We start from the raw sequence: 13,592 nt of genomic DNA, 5'->3' as shown, positions 1-13,592 counted from the left end.
AATACTCGTAACGCCCATTCTTTCTGCAGAGCTGCTGACAAGTCTTGGAGGGTGGTTGGTGGTTGCTGGTGCGATGCAGCCCATCTCCCTAGTCCTAGTGGATCCCAGACGCGGGCTATGGGATTCAAATGAAACATCCCCTTCGAAAAATTTATGAATTACTGTGATGGTAAATCTCTTACGTTATTTGATTTTCAAACAGCTGAGCAAAACTGAACGTACTCAGACAATTCTCTCTTTACTTATTCTGATCATCACTAAACTGACACACAATATTTTTAGCGCAACGCAATCTGACTTTCAATAATCCCTACCAAAGAATAGCCGTGACTAACAATAACCTATACCTTTCATGAATCACTTACCTCACAAAAATCTTTGTTACTCGAAATACTACAATACAGCGAGCGCCAATACTGCCAGCTAAATAAAAGATTCTAACTATTGAAGGCACTAACTACTGACAGGCATAGTTAGCAAATGAAAGATTTTGATAGAGAACAAACAATATATATTTATATATCAGTTCATGACAGCCAGTCTTACAAATTTCGTTTTTCTGACGGACACACGTCCAGATCGTCCGCTCTCAAAACTCTGCCATCTCTCTTCCCACATCCACCACTGCTGGCGGCTCACCTCCAACTGCGCAACGCTATGCGCTGTTCACATCCAGCTGCCCAACACTACAATAGCAAACAACAATGCAAACCAGCCACAGACTGCACACAGCACACTATGGGACTTAACATCTAAGGTCATCAGTCCCTTAGAACTTAGAACTACTTAAACGTAACTAACCTTAGGACATCACACACATACATGCCCGAGGCAGAATTCGAACCTGTGACCGTATCAGCCGTGCGGTTCCGGACTGAAGCGCCTAGAACCGCTCGGTCACCTCGGCCGGCGCTGGTCAAAAGGACACCTTGGTAAAGGAAGCAGCAGACAGCTTTAAAACATTTGTTAGTGGTCTGCTCGTCAGGTGAAGCTCTTCTAGCCTTATAATTGGATATTAACATGTATTCTGTGTTTTCGTTTACGGTACGTCCAATATTTGTACCTTTTTTGCTTTTACCTCGTCCACATCTCTAAGCATGTTTACATCTCTTGCCGCAATTGCACAATGATTATGTAGATGTAGGCAGGATATCAGGAGAATGGTTATAAAATGAGCCATGAAAATAATTTTATGCTTGCCTTTGTCAGTTGGAATGGAATCCCCAGGGAACAAGGAAGAGAGGAAGACCAAGGGGCACATGGAAGAGAACAGTGGAAGGGGAAGCAAAAAGAATTGGCAAGACCTGGGCAGAATTGAGGCAAATGGCCAAAGACAGAGACGGATGGCGAGTTCTCCTGGATGCCCTATGCCCCCATAGGGGCCAAAGGAATTAAGTCAACTTTGTCAGTTGCCACTCTTAAACAACATTCTAAAACACTCCTCATTACATCTGAGCTGATTATCTAATGGCAGAACGTTACAGTATAAAAATCAGACATCTACCTGAATCGAAACTTCCTGGCAGATTAAAACTGTGTGCCGGACCCAGACTCGAACTCGGGACCTTTGCCTTTCGCGGGCAAGTGATCTACCAACTTTTTTTTCTTTCTCCCCTCTTCCATTTTGTTCGATATAGTTCGTTGCGTTTGGTCTGGGCAGACGTCACAAGATATCCGTTCAAGTTGATCGTTGATTCTTTGACTCAGTTTTTTTTTTGTTACAGAGAGCACTCAGCCCTCTGACCGAACATGCTGAGCTACCGTGCCGGCTACCAACTGAGCTACCCGAGCACGACTCACGCCCCTTCCTCACAGCTTTACTTCTGCCAGTACCTCGTCTCCTACCTTCCAAACTTCACACAAGCTCTCCTGCGAGCTGCGAGCTTCTATAAAGGTTGGAACGTAGGAGGCGAGGTACTGGCAGAAGTAAAGCTGTGAGGACGTATCGTGAGTCGTGCTTGGGTAGCACAGCTGGTGGAACACTTGTCCGCGAAAGGCAAAGGTCCCGAGTTCGAGTCTCGGTCTGGCACACAGTTTTAATCTGCCAGGAAGTTTCATATCAGCGCACACTCCGCTGCAGAGTGAAACTCTCATTCTGGAACTACCTGAATCGTTTACCGCTGGATATTTTTCAAGCGCTTATCCAAATTGTGACGTGTCCATAGCAGTTATTAAGTCCAGTTAATAAAAGTCCACCTTTGCTACAGTGTCCTTTATTAACAATACTAGCAGTTTCGAGGGGTTAATCCTCCAGCTTCAGACAGTTTATTGTGGACCACATGGTAAAAGGTACCCTACCAGTTTCCAATGTTACTTGGGCGTGTACCAGGCACCTAGCATCAAGAGCTAACCATGTATGTTAAAGAGCTGCAAGAGGCAGATCAATGGAGGCAACGGAAAACACATTAACTGCGGATCTAACAAAGCTGGGAGATTACTTCCGAAGGTGGAGATTACGGTCAAACGCGACAAAAACGGAGGTGATATGCTTTCACCTCGACAATGCCCAAGCAAAAAGAAAGCTCAACGTTCATTTCGAAAACAGGCTGCTAAGCCATAATAATTACCCCAGATATCTAGGCGTCACCTTTGATAGAACCCTAACATTCAAGGAACACCTACGTAATACAGCCGCAAAACTTAAAACTCGAAATAATATCATACAGAAGCTATGTGGGACTACGTGGGGCTCTTCCGCGGCTGTACTGAGATCTTCGGCTCTGGGACTTGTCTACACAACAGCAGAATATGCTGCACCGGTATGGCTAAACAGTAAACACACAGGCTTGATCGATGCTCAACTAAACTACACAATGAGGATGATATCAGGAACAATAAAGCCAACGCCTTTACACTGGCTACCTATACGGAGCAACATTCCCCCACCGGACCTGCGCAGAGAGAACGCTCTCTTACGCGAGTATGGAAAAGTGCTGAACAACGAGAAACTGCCAATCCATAAGGATGTTCCTGCCCTGGAGATGAACAGATTGCGCTCCAGACACCCCTCTTTAAAAAAGGCAAAAAATATCCATCCTCTCAACCCGGATTATGGCAACCTCTGGAAAACGCGGTGGAGAGAATCTGTGCCCCAAAACCTGCAGAATATGCCATGTATCAATGTCCAACCACCAGGATTCAATTTGCCAAGGAAAACTTGGACGACCTTGAATCGAATTCGGACAAATAACGGCAGATGTGCCGACAGCCTCCACAGGTGGGGTAAAATCACCTCCCCGAGATGTGACTGCGGTGCGGACCGGCAGACGATTCGTCACATCGTGGAAGATTGCCCTCTGAGACGTTTTGCAGGAGACCCCAATGAGTTTCTGACCGCGACTGAAAGTGCAATAGACTATGTCACAAATCTGGATGTTTGTTTGTGAACTTTTGTTTGTTATATACACTCTTTTAAATACTTTTATATCTACAACTATATGTTATACACTGTGACTACTCTTTATTTCTGTGCCTTATGATTTTTATGTCTTTTTTTTATATGATGTGTTACATGCCATAAGCTAAATAAATAAATAAATAAAATTTTAAAGTGCCAGAAGAATGAGGATCAATGCTACGCAGGTGGTAGCACTGTTGATAAAAGACTCTGTGGCAGATGCAGAATTTGATGTACTTCTTGTTTCAAGTGCTTGGTCAATGTAAATGTTATTGTCTTTACTGAGAGAAATTCCTGTTCGAATTTATTCCTAGATCGCACATGAAGAGGGCGTTCATGGCCCTAGCGGTGGCTGTTGTTCTGGTGGGTTTGGCTGTCGGTCTAGTCTTCGCCTTGCGACCTCAACCCGACGATGGCCCGAAACCACTGCCGCCCTCCGACTCCATCATGGGCGTATACACTCATGCTGCAGTCGCTACCAATGGGTATCTGTGCGCGGGTATTGGAAGGTGAGTCTATGGCTAACAGATCCAGCTCTAAATTATGTCTCTTAACGTCCTCAAGACCAAGTTAATACGATATCGTGATCAAATTTAGACTGCAACATGGTACCAGCAAAAACAACTGGCTCTTTTCACAACATCTGCACTAACCGATCAAAACTATCCGGACATCTATGCGAAATTTACCACTATAGTTCAATTCTTTTATCTTGGCGGTTCGCGCATGCCCGCCCAGACGCGGGAGATTGCTGCGTTGCCAGTTGCACGCGCCAAGCAAACTTACGTTTAGGGGGGAGCGCGCAGTTTATGAAGTAAAGCCACCACGGCCGCATTAACCCTTTCGCTGCTACAGAGACGTGCTCCCCGCATTCCGCGCTGTGCGCGATTTTTCATCACTGCACTGCTCGCCTGTGCAGACACATGGTGTTCCGACTGCTTTGACACACTTATCATTCGATTTCACAAAAACTATTTGGCCCAAAAATTTGATTTTCACACATCTTCTTGACGGATACCTTCCTCCCATAAATGACTTTATTTTGTTTCGATGTTCAACGCAGTTATTGTGCAGCATTGAATGTAGTAAACCACTACACGAAATTTTGAGGAGTTTGCACAGGTAAAAGTCCATAGCGTATACTTTTCGTATGGTTCATTTCAGTTGCCACTAGAAAATTCAAAAAATTATATTCAAACGAATAAAATTCATGAAGTAAGACACTTCGATATTGTTTTTAAATAAATAAATTATTAAGCTCCGAACAAGGTTTGAACTCGGAACCTTTCACTTAGAAGCAAAACACTATCGATTACGCTAACGCGGCTCGTCAATCAACATATTTTCTGGAGGCCTTTAAACTACGGCGCAAAATACCTACAAACACTGCTGGTATGACTATGAATTACTCACGTTTCGTCGAAGTACAATAGGAAATAAACGATTACCACTGTTCTTTATTGCGAAAAAGCGGTTAGTGAGAATGATACAAACACCTTCCCTTGCTATCGCTTCAATTAGGAGGCTTATTGCTTGTTTGGTGTAATTAATTAATAGAATATGAAGCAATTGATATAAAGAATGCTTTTTCCAAACATTCTATAAAAGAAATTCTGCTATCAAGACATTGCTTTCGTACAGTTACTTTATTTATGACTGAACGTTTCTAAAACTGAAGACACTCATCCGTGCTCTGTACTGCAGTCGAGCTCTGGCAACGTCGTTCTCTGTTCATTGGCTGACTGTGTTTTGTGACGTCAGATGCGCAGAAAGAACCTAAACTCGGCTGCCGTCATAAATGACGCGCACTTTAGATGTCACAAAAGTCGGACCCGCCAATGTAAAAGGAGCAGGGAGGATTGCTTTGTCAGTAGAGAAGCAGTAATAGCAGAGACGTTCGATCTGGAGAGTCAGTGACTTCGAACTTGGACTAGTCGTTGGGTGATACCTGACTAACAGACCCATCTGCGACATTTCAGCCCTCCTAAAGCTGACCAGGCCGACTGTCGGTGATGTGATTGCGAAGTGGGAACGGGAAAGGGCCGTCGAAGATTGCGGAAGATAGGTGTGAAAAAAAAATCGCATGAAATCTGCGGAAGGAATGGCCTGTGAGATTCAAAATGCTACCGGCAGTCCAGCTGGCCCATTGACTGTGCGTAGGGCGTTGGAAAGAATTGGGTACTATGGTTGAACAGCTCCTCATAAGTCACTCATTTCTGGAGTCAACACTGCGCGGTTCTTGAGGTGGTATAACGAGGGACGCCACCGGGCAATGAGTGACTGGAAACGAATGATTTGGGGTGATGAAGCCCTGTGGTAATCCAATGCAAGGGTTTGGGCTTGGAAAATGACTGGAGAGCATTACCAGCCATCATGTGTGAAACCAATAATGAAGAGATGATGTTATGGCATGAGAATGTTTTTATTGGTTAGGATGTGGTGGTCCACTTATTCCGCTTAATAAAATGCTAAACGCGGAAGGATATGAACATACTATACAGTGTTTTGCACTACTTGCAGTACCGCAGCGACCCCCAACCTGTTGGGGCCGGTCCCCCTCCCCTCCCCCTCTTGGGGGGCGTGATAACGCTAAATGGAGGGCGCGAACTTACTGAAAAAGAAAAAAAAAGTATGAATTCAAAAACTGCTTAATTTACCGAAAGTTGAGCAAAGCGAAATACATTCTGTAGTAATATTACCTCCGCCCATGAACCATGGACGTTGCCGTTGGTGGGGAGGCTTGCGTGCCTCAGCGATACAGATGGCCGTACCGTAGGTGCAACCACAACGGAGGGTTATCTGTTGAGAGGCCAGACAAACATGTGGTTCCTGAAGAGGGGCAGCAGCCTTTTCAGTAGTTGCAGGGGCAACCGTCTGGATGATTGACTGATCTAGCCTTGTAACACTAACCAAAACGGCCTTGCTGTGCTGGTACTGCGAACGGCTGAAAGCAAGGGGAAACTACAGCCGTAATTTTTGCCGAGGGCATTCAGCTTTACGAGGGCTGCATCAAACCAGTCTTGGCACTGATGACCAGAACAACAACAAGTAATATTAATATAATAAAAAGTAAAAAAATCGCATTTGCACTAACATCATGCGCTTACAAATTGGTCTGTATTAATGTTGCGCGATGTATTTAATAATCAACTTTTCAATATTAAATTAAAAACTGGTCTAGTAATTATTAATGACTCCCTTGAGCCTGGCCTGCGCAGCAAAGTTTTCCATAGAGAATTTAATATTTCCCACGTTTAGCTGAAGTTTATATTTTGTCTTCAAAGCAGCCAACGCAAAAAATCCTGCGTCGTAAAAGTAGAATGTTGTAAATGGCGACAGAATGGGAATGTTCTTCTTTTCAGTGCAGAAAACTGATTTTCAGTGCGGAAAACTCATCATTCACCTGTGCTCAGCATTCCAAAAATGTTCAAATGTGTGTGAAATCTTATGAGACTTAACTGCTAAGGTCACCAGTCCCTAAGCTTACACACTACTTAACCTAAATTATCCAAAGGACAAACACACACACCAAGGCCCGAGGGAGGACTCGAACCTCCGCCGGGACCAGCCGCACAGTCCATGACTGCAGCGCCTGAGACCGCTCGGCTAATCCCGCGCGGCTGTCAAAATTCCAAGGGCGATTTATTGCTGAATTATCTGTTGATTTCGAAAGTTGTCGTGAAGACTACGGAGATGTCTTCTTCGGCAGTTGAAGAGACCTTCGGGAATATTTAGCAATGGATACCTAACCCATTCGTAACGTACTACCGAGTTTCCGTCAGCAAGGAAATATTTTTTAAAATTATTTTCCAGCGTGTTTAAATGATTCTAATGGTTGCAGAAACAGTTGTCACATGTGTTTCTTCAGCCTTGTAAGTTTTAATACATCCACCTCTACTTGCGAACACTTTTTTTTTTTTTTGCTTCAAATTTCTCCATCACAGTTCCAGTTTTCTACAGAAGGCATTAACTTCACCAGTCGTTTCCAAAATATGTATACTTGCTCCTTCGAGTTGAAAATTCAAGGTATTTAAAGTTCTCGAATACGTCGACCAAGTAGCCCAGCTTCATTGGTCCATCACAAATAAAATATCTCGAAACTTACTAGCTTTTTCTTCTTATAGAAAAATGTCGATTTCATTTCTTAATTTATAAACAGGTTGCAACAATTTCCCACGCGATAACCATTTTGCCTAACAATGAAATAGTAACGCTGATTGTGCTGCACCCATGTTTTTACAAAGTCCAGAAAGAATTCTTGATTTTAGAGTCTCAGTTTTATATAATTTACAACTGTTATAATAGTCGTTAGCACGATATCCAGACTAGGACTTATTTCTTTGGAAGCCAGAGCTTCTCTGTGTACCATATTATGTGTCTAGACATAGTGTGAGGAATTCTCTCTCACACGTGCAAAACTACCAAGGACGCTCATACACGGGGGCAAGCCTCCTCCCCTCCTGCCCCACCATCTCTTACGGAAAGGAAAAATATTGTGTTCTTTTGTGTGCTTTTCTTTCAAGAAAATGATTTAAAAGTCGGTATTACGCAGGTTCTGTCAGGGTTGGAAGTTCAACTTTTCTATAGGTATTCAGAAGTCGCCATTCGTCTTCCAAAATATTAAAAATATTACATTCCCCAAGGTCTCCCCTGTCCCCTTCCAAAACTATCGTATACTATGGAATCTTCAGGACTGAACGAGCGCCTTCGATGCACAATCGAACTCAGTTTTTCCTTCTACGTTCGCTTGTATACAAAATCATTTAAGATAGTAAATAATGCGAGTGCTGTTGCTTTAAATTCTATTGGTTTGCAGAAAAGTTGTTTTCTGCTGCTGACATAGCACCACAAATTTGACCGAAGCCAATCAAATGAGTATCTTTATTACTATCTATTGTTTCATTAAGCTGAATTGAAAACAGTTTGTCATATAACTTCCTGAAAAGCTGAAGCTGTACATCTTCAGCTATATCACCAGTTCTACGGGAAAATAGTTTCATTTGATACAGCAACATAGTTTCAACTAAAGTTTAAAAAAGCAAGCTCTTCGCCAATGGTATGGGACTTTTTTTACATCTGGCTATTTTATATGAAACTTATTTTTGGTTTTGAAATGACTTTAATTTTAATTCGAAGAAATCTCAGGTTTTTTAAAAATATACTTCGAAGCGTTTTCCAATGTCGTTTAAGCTTATTAGGTTTCGTGCAGAATTTCAGCATGCTTCAGAATATTTTTTGATTTCACTTTCGTAACCATGTTCCTGTGTGGACTTTTTGATACTTCACTACTGCCTAATGCTCGCGTAAGTTCACTCAAAAACTTGCTTATGGTTCTTTATAAACCTTCTGCTGTGAAGATTTTGTAGCGTGAACAGCACTTTAACACGCAATTTACAATATAGACATTCCCTGTACCGAGCGAGGTGGCGCAGTGGTTAGCACACTGGACTCGCATTCGGGAGGACGACGGTTCAATCCCGCGTCCGGCCATCCTGATTTAGGTTTTCCGTGATTTCCCTAAATCGTTCCAGGCAAATGCCGGGATGGTTCCTCTGAAGGGCACGGCCGACTTCCTTCCCTAATCCGATGAGACCGATGACCTCGCTGTTTGGTCTCTTTCCCCAAAACCAACCAACCAACCATTCCCTGTAGATTCGATAAGCGATACGAAGGTCGAATGGACTGAGACAGGCTGGATTTGAACGAGGAGCAGCATTTACACACGTTTACGTCGCGGTCGTGCAGACATTCCAAAACGTTCTAGCCTAATTGGATTTTAAACAATAATATTTGGCAGTCAAGATTTTATTTCCTCGATGACCAGTTTCGCAGGAAATTAGCTGTCATTTTCGAATCTTCTGGAAATAACATTACAGTGCGTGAATCGCTCAAACATAATGAGAGCATATTGCACTTATAAAACAAAGGCGCCACATTGGCTTGTCGAATGTATGAAACAGAGTGAATAAAAAGTTCACAGCGCCATCAGTGTGCCCCTGAGGAGGTGAGTTACTCAATGGAGCAGTTGTTGCTACGGCATATCAAGCAATGTGAGTATTTGACAAGCCAAACTGGCACCTTTGTTTTATAAGTGGAATATGCTCTCGTTATGTTTGCCCGTTATGTTCGTGCGATTCACGCACAGAAACATTATTTCCAGGAACATCATTTCCAGAAGATCAAAAGATGACACCTACACCCTGTCGAAACCGACCACTGAGGAAACAAAATGAAAATAAAAACACTGCACACTCGATCTTGGCTGCCAAATATTCTCATTTACCAAATATCAGATCGCTCCCACCAACATGAGCAGTTTCTCTCGAAGCCGCGACGGTGTCCGATTTGGTAGCCTTTTTTTTTTTTTTTTTTCCTTTAGGCGGCAATGACTGTTGAAGTGCAGTAGCGCGCGACACATTAGCTTACGGCCCTCCAGTACTCGTAGCTGTTAAGTCGGCACCATTCGGAACACTTCGTGTCAAATGCGCTCATTGTCTCATTGCTGCCAACGTCAGCGAAGTAACTGATGTGGTACTATAGTCACTGTCAACGTCTGGGTGGAGGAGGTTACTTTTGACTTGGTTTCATTGAAACACTCACATTTCGTTCGAATTAGTACTTGTGAATGTGCCTTGCAATACTTTGAAAGCAGACGGCATCTAAATACAAGTTTTTTTGTGATAATTCCCAGCCCCTATACAAATACAAATTTCTTGACACTTGACAGGTTATGGAATAGTTTTCTTTGTCATAATCAGTTTCGCGGGAATTTCTGCGGTCTCGAGGGAGCAAACTGCTATAGTACACAGCACAGGCAAGCGAGATGTGTTGTAAAACCGGAAGTGACGCAGGGGCATTAGTTTTGTGTCACATGCACACTGTGTGTACTAATTAGGTTGTATAAGCAGCTATAAGTAAGGCCACATTTGAAGATGATTTTCTTTGTGACGTGTATTAACGAACACATGTTACTTACGTGTTTAATTTCTGCCGTTGCATCAAGTGGCGGCTCGTGAGTGTGCATTCTGAATGTTCACAAATTCAGATAACTTTGAGAGTGTGAAATCAATAGCATCTGCTTTATAACAGTTATGCTTATCAACATGTTTATACAACTACAGACACTACCAACAGTAACGATATCAGTAGCAATAATAATATAATAATATTAATAATATGCGTAACTTATCAGACAAAAGGAAGATTTTTTTGTGGGACTTGTTTTGTACATAATTATTTACAATTTAAGGTAAGATCGAAATAATTTGTAAGCCTTCGCAACTCTGCATTTCGCATTTTTGTGTAAGTGAGAGTTTTCATGCTTTTCCATTTTCCGGACAGATGTACAAGATCCCTAACAGATGTATTAGTCCACAAATTTACCTACCGGGCTGCCCCCCTTCTTGCAGCGGTGTACCGTAGGTCTCTAGAAGAGCGTAGCGTTCCAAAGGATTGGAAAAGGGCACAGGTCATCCCCGTTTTCAAGAAGGGACGTCGAACAGATGTGCAGAACTATAGACCTATATCTCTAACGTCGATCAGTTGTAGAATTTTGGAACACGTATTGTGTTCGAGTATAATGACTTTTCTGGAGACTAGAAATCTACTCTGTAGGAATCAGCATGGGTTTCGAAAAAGACGGTCATGTGAAACCCAGCTCGCGCTATTCGTCCACGAGACTCAGAGGGCCATAGACACGGGTTCACAGGTAGATGCCGTGTTTCTTGACTTCCGCAAGGCGTTCGATACAGTTCCCCACAGTCGTTTAATGAACAAAGTAAGAGCATATGGACTATCAGACCAATTGTGTGATTGGATTGAGGAGTTCCTAGATAACAGGACGCAGCATGTCATTCTCAATGGAGAGAAGTCTTCCGAAGTAAGAGTGATTTCAGGTGTGCCGCAGGGGTGTGTCATAGGACCGTTGCTATTCACAATATACATAAATGACCTGGTGGATGGCATCGGAAGTTCACTGAGGCTTTTTGCAGATGATGCTGTGGTGTATCGAGAGGTTGTAACAATGGAAAATTGTACTGAAATGCAGGAGGATCTGCAGCGAATTGACGCATGGTGCAGGGAATGGCAATTGAATCTCAATGTAGACAAGTGTAATGTGCTGCGAATACACAGAAAGATAGATCCTTTATCATTTAGCAACAAAATAGCAGGTCAGCAACTGGAAGCAGTTAATACCATAAATTATCTGGGGGTACGCATTAGGAGTGATTTAAAATGGAATGATCATATAATGTTGATCGTCGGTAAAGCAGATGCCAGACTGAGATTCATTGGAAGAATCCTAAGGAAACGCAATCCGAAAACAAAGGAAGTAGGGTACAGTACGCTTGTTCGCCCACTGCTTGAATACTGCTCAGCAGTGTGGGATCCGTACCAGATAGGGTTGATAGAAGATATAGAAGATCCAATGGAGAGCAGCGCACTTCGTTACAGGATCATTTAGTAATCGCGAAAGCGTTAAGGAGATGATAGATAAACTCCAGTGGAAGACTCTGCAGGAGAGACGCTCAGTAGCTCGGTACGGGCTTTTGTCAAAGTTTCGAGAACATACCTTCACCGAAGAACCAAGCAGTATATTGCTCCCTCCTACGTATATCTCGCGAAGAAGACCATGAGGATAAAATCAGAGAGATTAGAGCCCACACAGAGGCATACCGACAATCCTTCTTTCCACGAACAATACGAGACTGGAATAGAAGGGAGAACCGATAGAGGTACTCAAGGTACCCTCCGCCACACACCGTCAGGTGGCTTGCGGAGTATGGATGTAGATGTAGATGTAGATGAAAATCAGATATTCTTATGTGCCATCCACACAACAACTTATGCTAATCGCAAACTTCCTTGTTGAATGTTCGTCTGCAGTCATGCTTATTTGATTCCGTCACTCTTACAATCAACGGACGTGGTCTGGGAGGCCATAATTTATTTTTCTGTTCCCAGAATGAGATTTTCACACTGCAGCGGAGTGTGCACTGATATGAAACTTCCTCGCAGATTAAAACTGTATGCCGGACCGAGACTCGAACGTGGGACCTTTGCCTTTCATGGGCAAGTGCTCTATCGACTGAGGTACCCAAGCAAGAGTCACAACCTGTCCTCACAGTTTTACTTTTCTGTTAGCATTTAAAGTAGATTGAACATAGTTCATGTTTATACTGGACAGGAAAGCCGATCCCTGCCCAGTAAACAACCGACTTCATACACGAACTGCTGTTTGTAGAAAGGATTAATTCAAGTAGTAACGTCTAGCAACATGGTCACCTGACAAATACAAATGAGGCCCTGAGATCCATAACGGCCTAAAGCACACCACTGTCGATCCCACATTTAAGTGAATATTGGAGGAACCAGTGAGACAGCTTATCACGAATGTTCATACAGGGTGTTTCAAAAATGACCGGTATATTTGAAACGGCAATAAAAGCTAAACGAGCAGCGATAGAAATACACCGTTTGTTGCAATATGCTTGGGACAACAGTACATTTTCAGGCGGACAGACTTTCGAAATTACAGTAGTTACAATTTTCAACAACAGATGGCGCTGCAAGTGATGTGAAAGATATAGAAGACAACGCAGTCTGTGGGTGCGCCATTCTGTACGTCGTCTTTCTGCTGTAAGCGTGTGCTGTCCACAACGTGCAAGTGTGCTGTAGACAACATGGTTTATTCCTTAGAACAGAGGATTTTTCTGGTGTTGGAATTCCACCGCCTAGAACACAGTGTTGTTGCAACAAGACGAAGTTTTCAACGGAGGTTTAATGTAACCAAAGGACCGAAAAGCGATACAATAAAGGATCTGTTTGAAAAATTTCAACGGACTGGGAACGCGACGGATGAACGTGTTGGAAAGGTAGGGCGACCGCGTACGGCAACCACAGAGGGCAACGCGCAGCTAGTGCAGCAGGTGATCCGACAGCGGCCTCGGGTTTCCGTTCGCTGTGTTGCAGCTGCGGTCCAAATGACGCCAACGTCCACGTATCGTCTCGTGCGCCAGAGTTTACACCTCTATCCGTACAAAATTCAAACGCGGCAACCCCTCAGCGCCGCTACCATTGCTGCACGAGAGACATTCGCTAACGATATAGTGCACAGGATTGATGACGGCGATATGCATGTGGGCAGCATTTGGTTTACTGACGAAGCTTATTTTTACCTGGATGGCTTCGTCAG

At 43.3% G+C, this 13,592-nt stretch overlaps 1 protein-coding gene across 2 annotated transcripts in view; it reads left to right on the top strand.

Annotated features, from left to right (window-relative positions):
• The window catches only part of LOC126094765 (scoloptoxin SSD14-like), a 452,119-nt gene that overhangs the window by 338,993 nt on the left and 99,534 nt on the right, over positions 1 to 13,592 (top strand). For both annotated transcript variants that reach the window (XM_049909319.1, XM_049909328.1), the window contains one exon: positions 3,712 to 3,906. In XM_049909319.1, the coding sequence (XP_049765276.1) occupies positions 3,712 to 3,906 (195 nt within the window). The remainder of the gene's footprint in view (positions 1 to 3,711; positions 3,907 to 13,592) is intronic.

The sequence above is a fragment of the Schistocerca cancellata genome, chromosome 1 (genome assembly GCF_023864275.1).
Source record: "Schistocerca cancellata isolate TAMUIC-IGC-003103 chromosome 1, iqSchCanc2.1, whole genome shotgun sequence".
NCBI classification, from domain to species: domain Eukaryota; kingdom Metazoa; phylum Arthropoda; class Insecta; order Orthoptera; family Acrididae; genus Schistocerca; species Schistocerca cancellata.
Note: the sequence above shows the minus strand (reverse complement) of the source record. Positions and strands in the feature narration are given on the sequence as shown.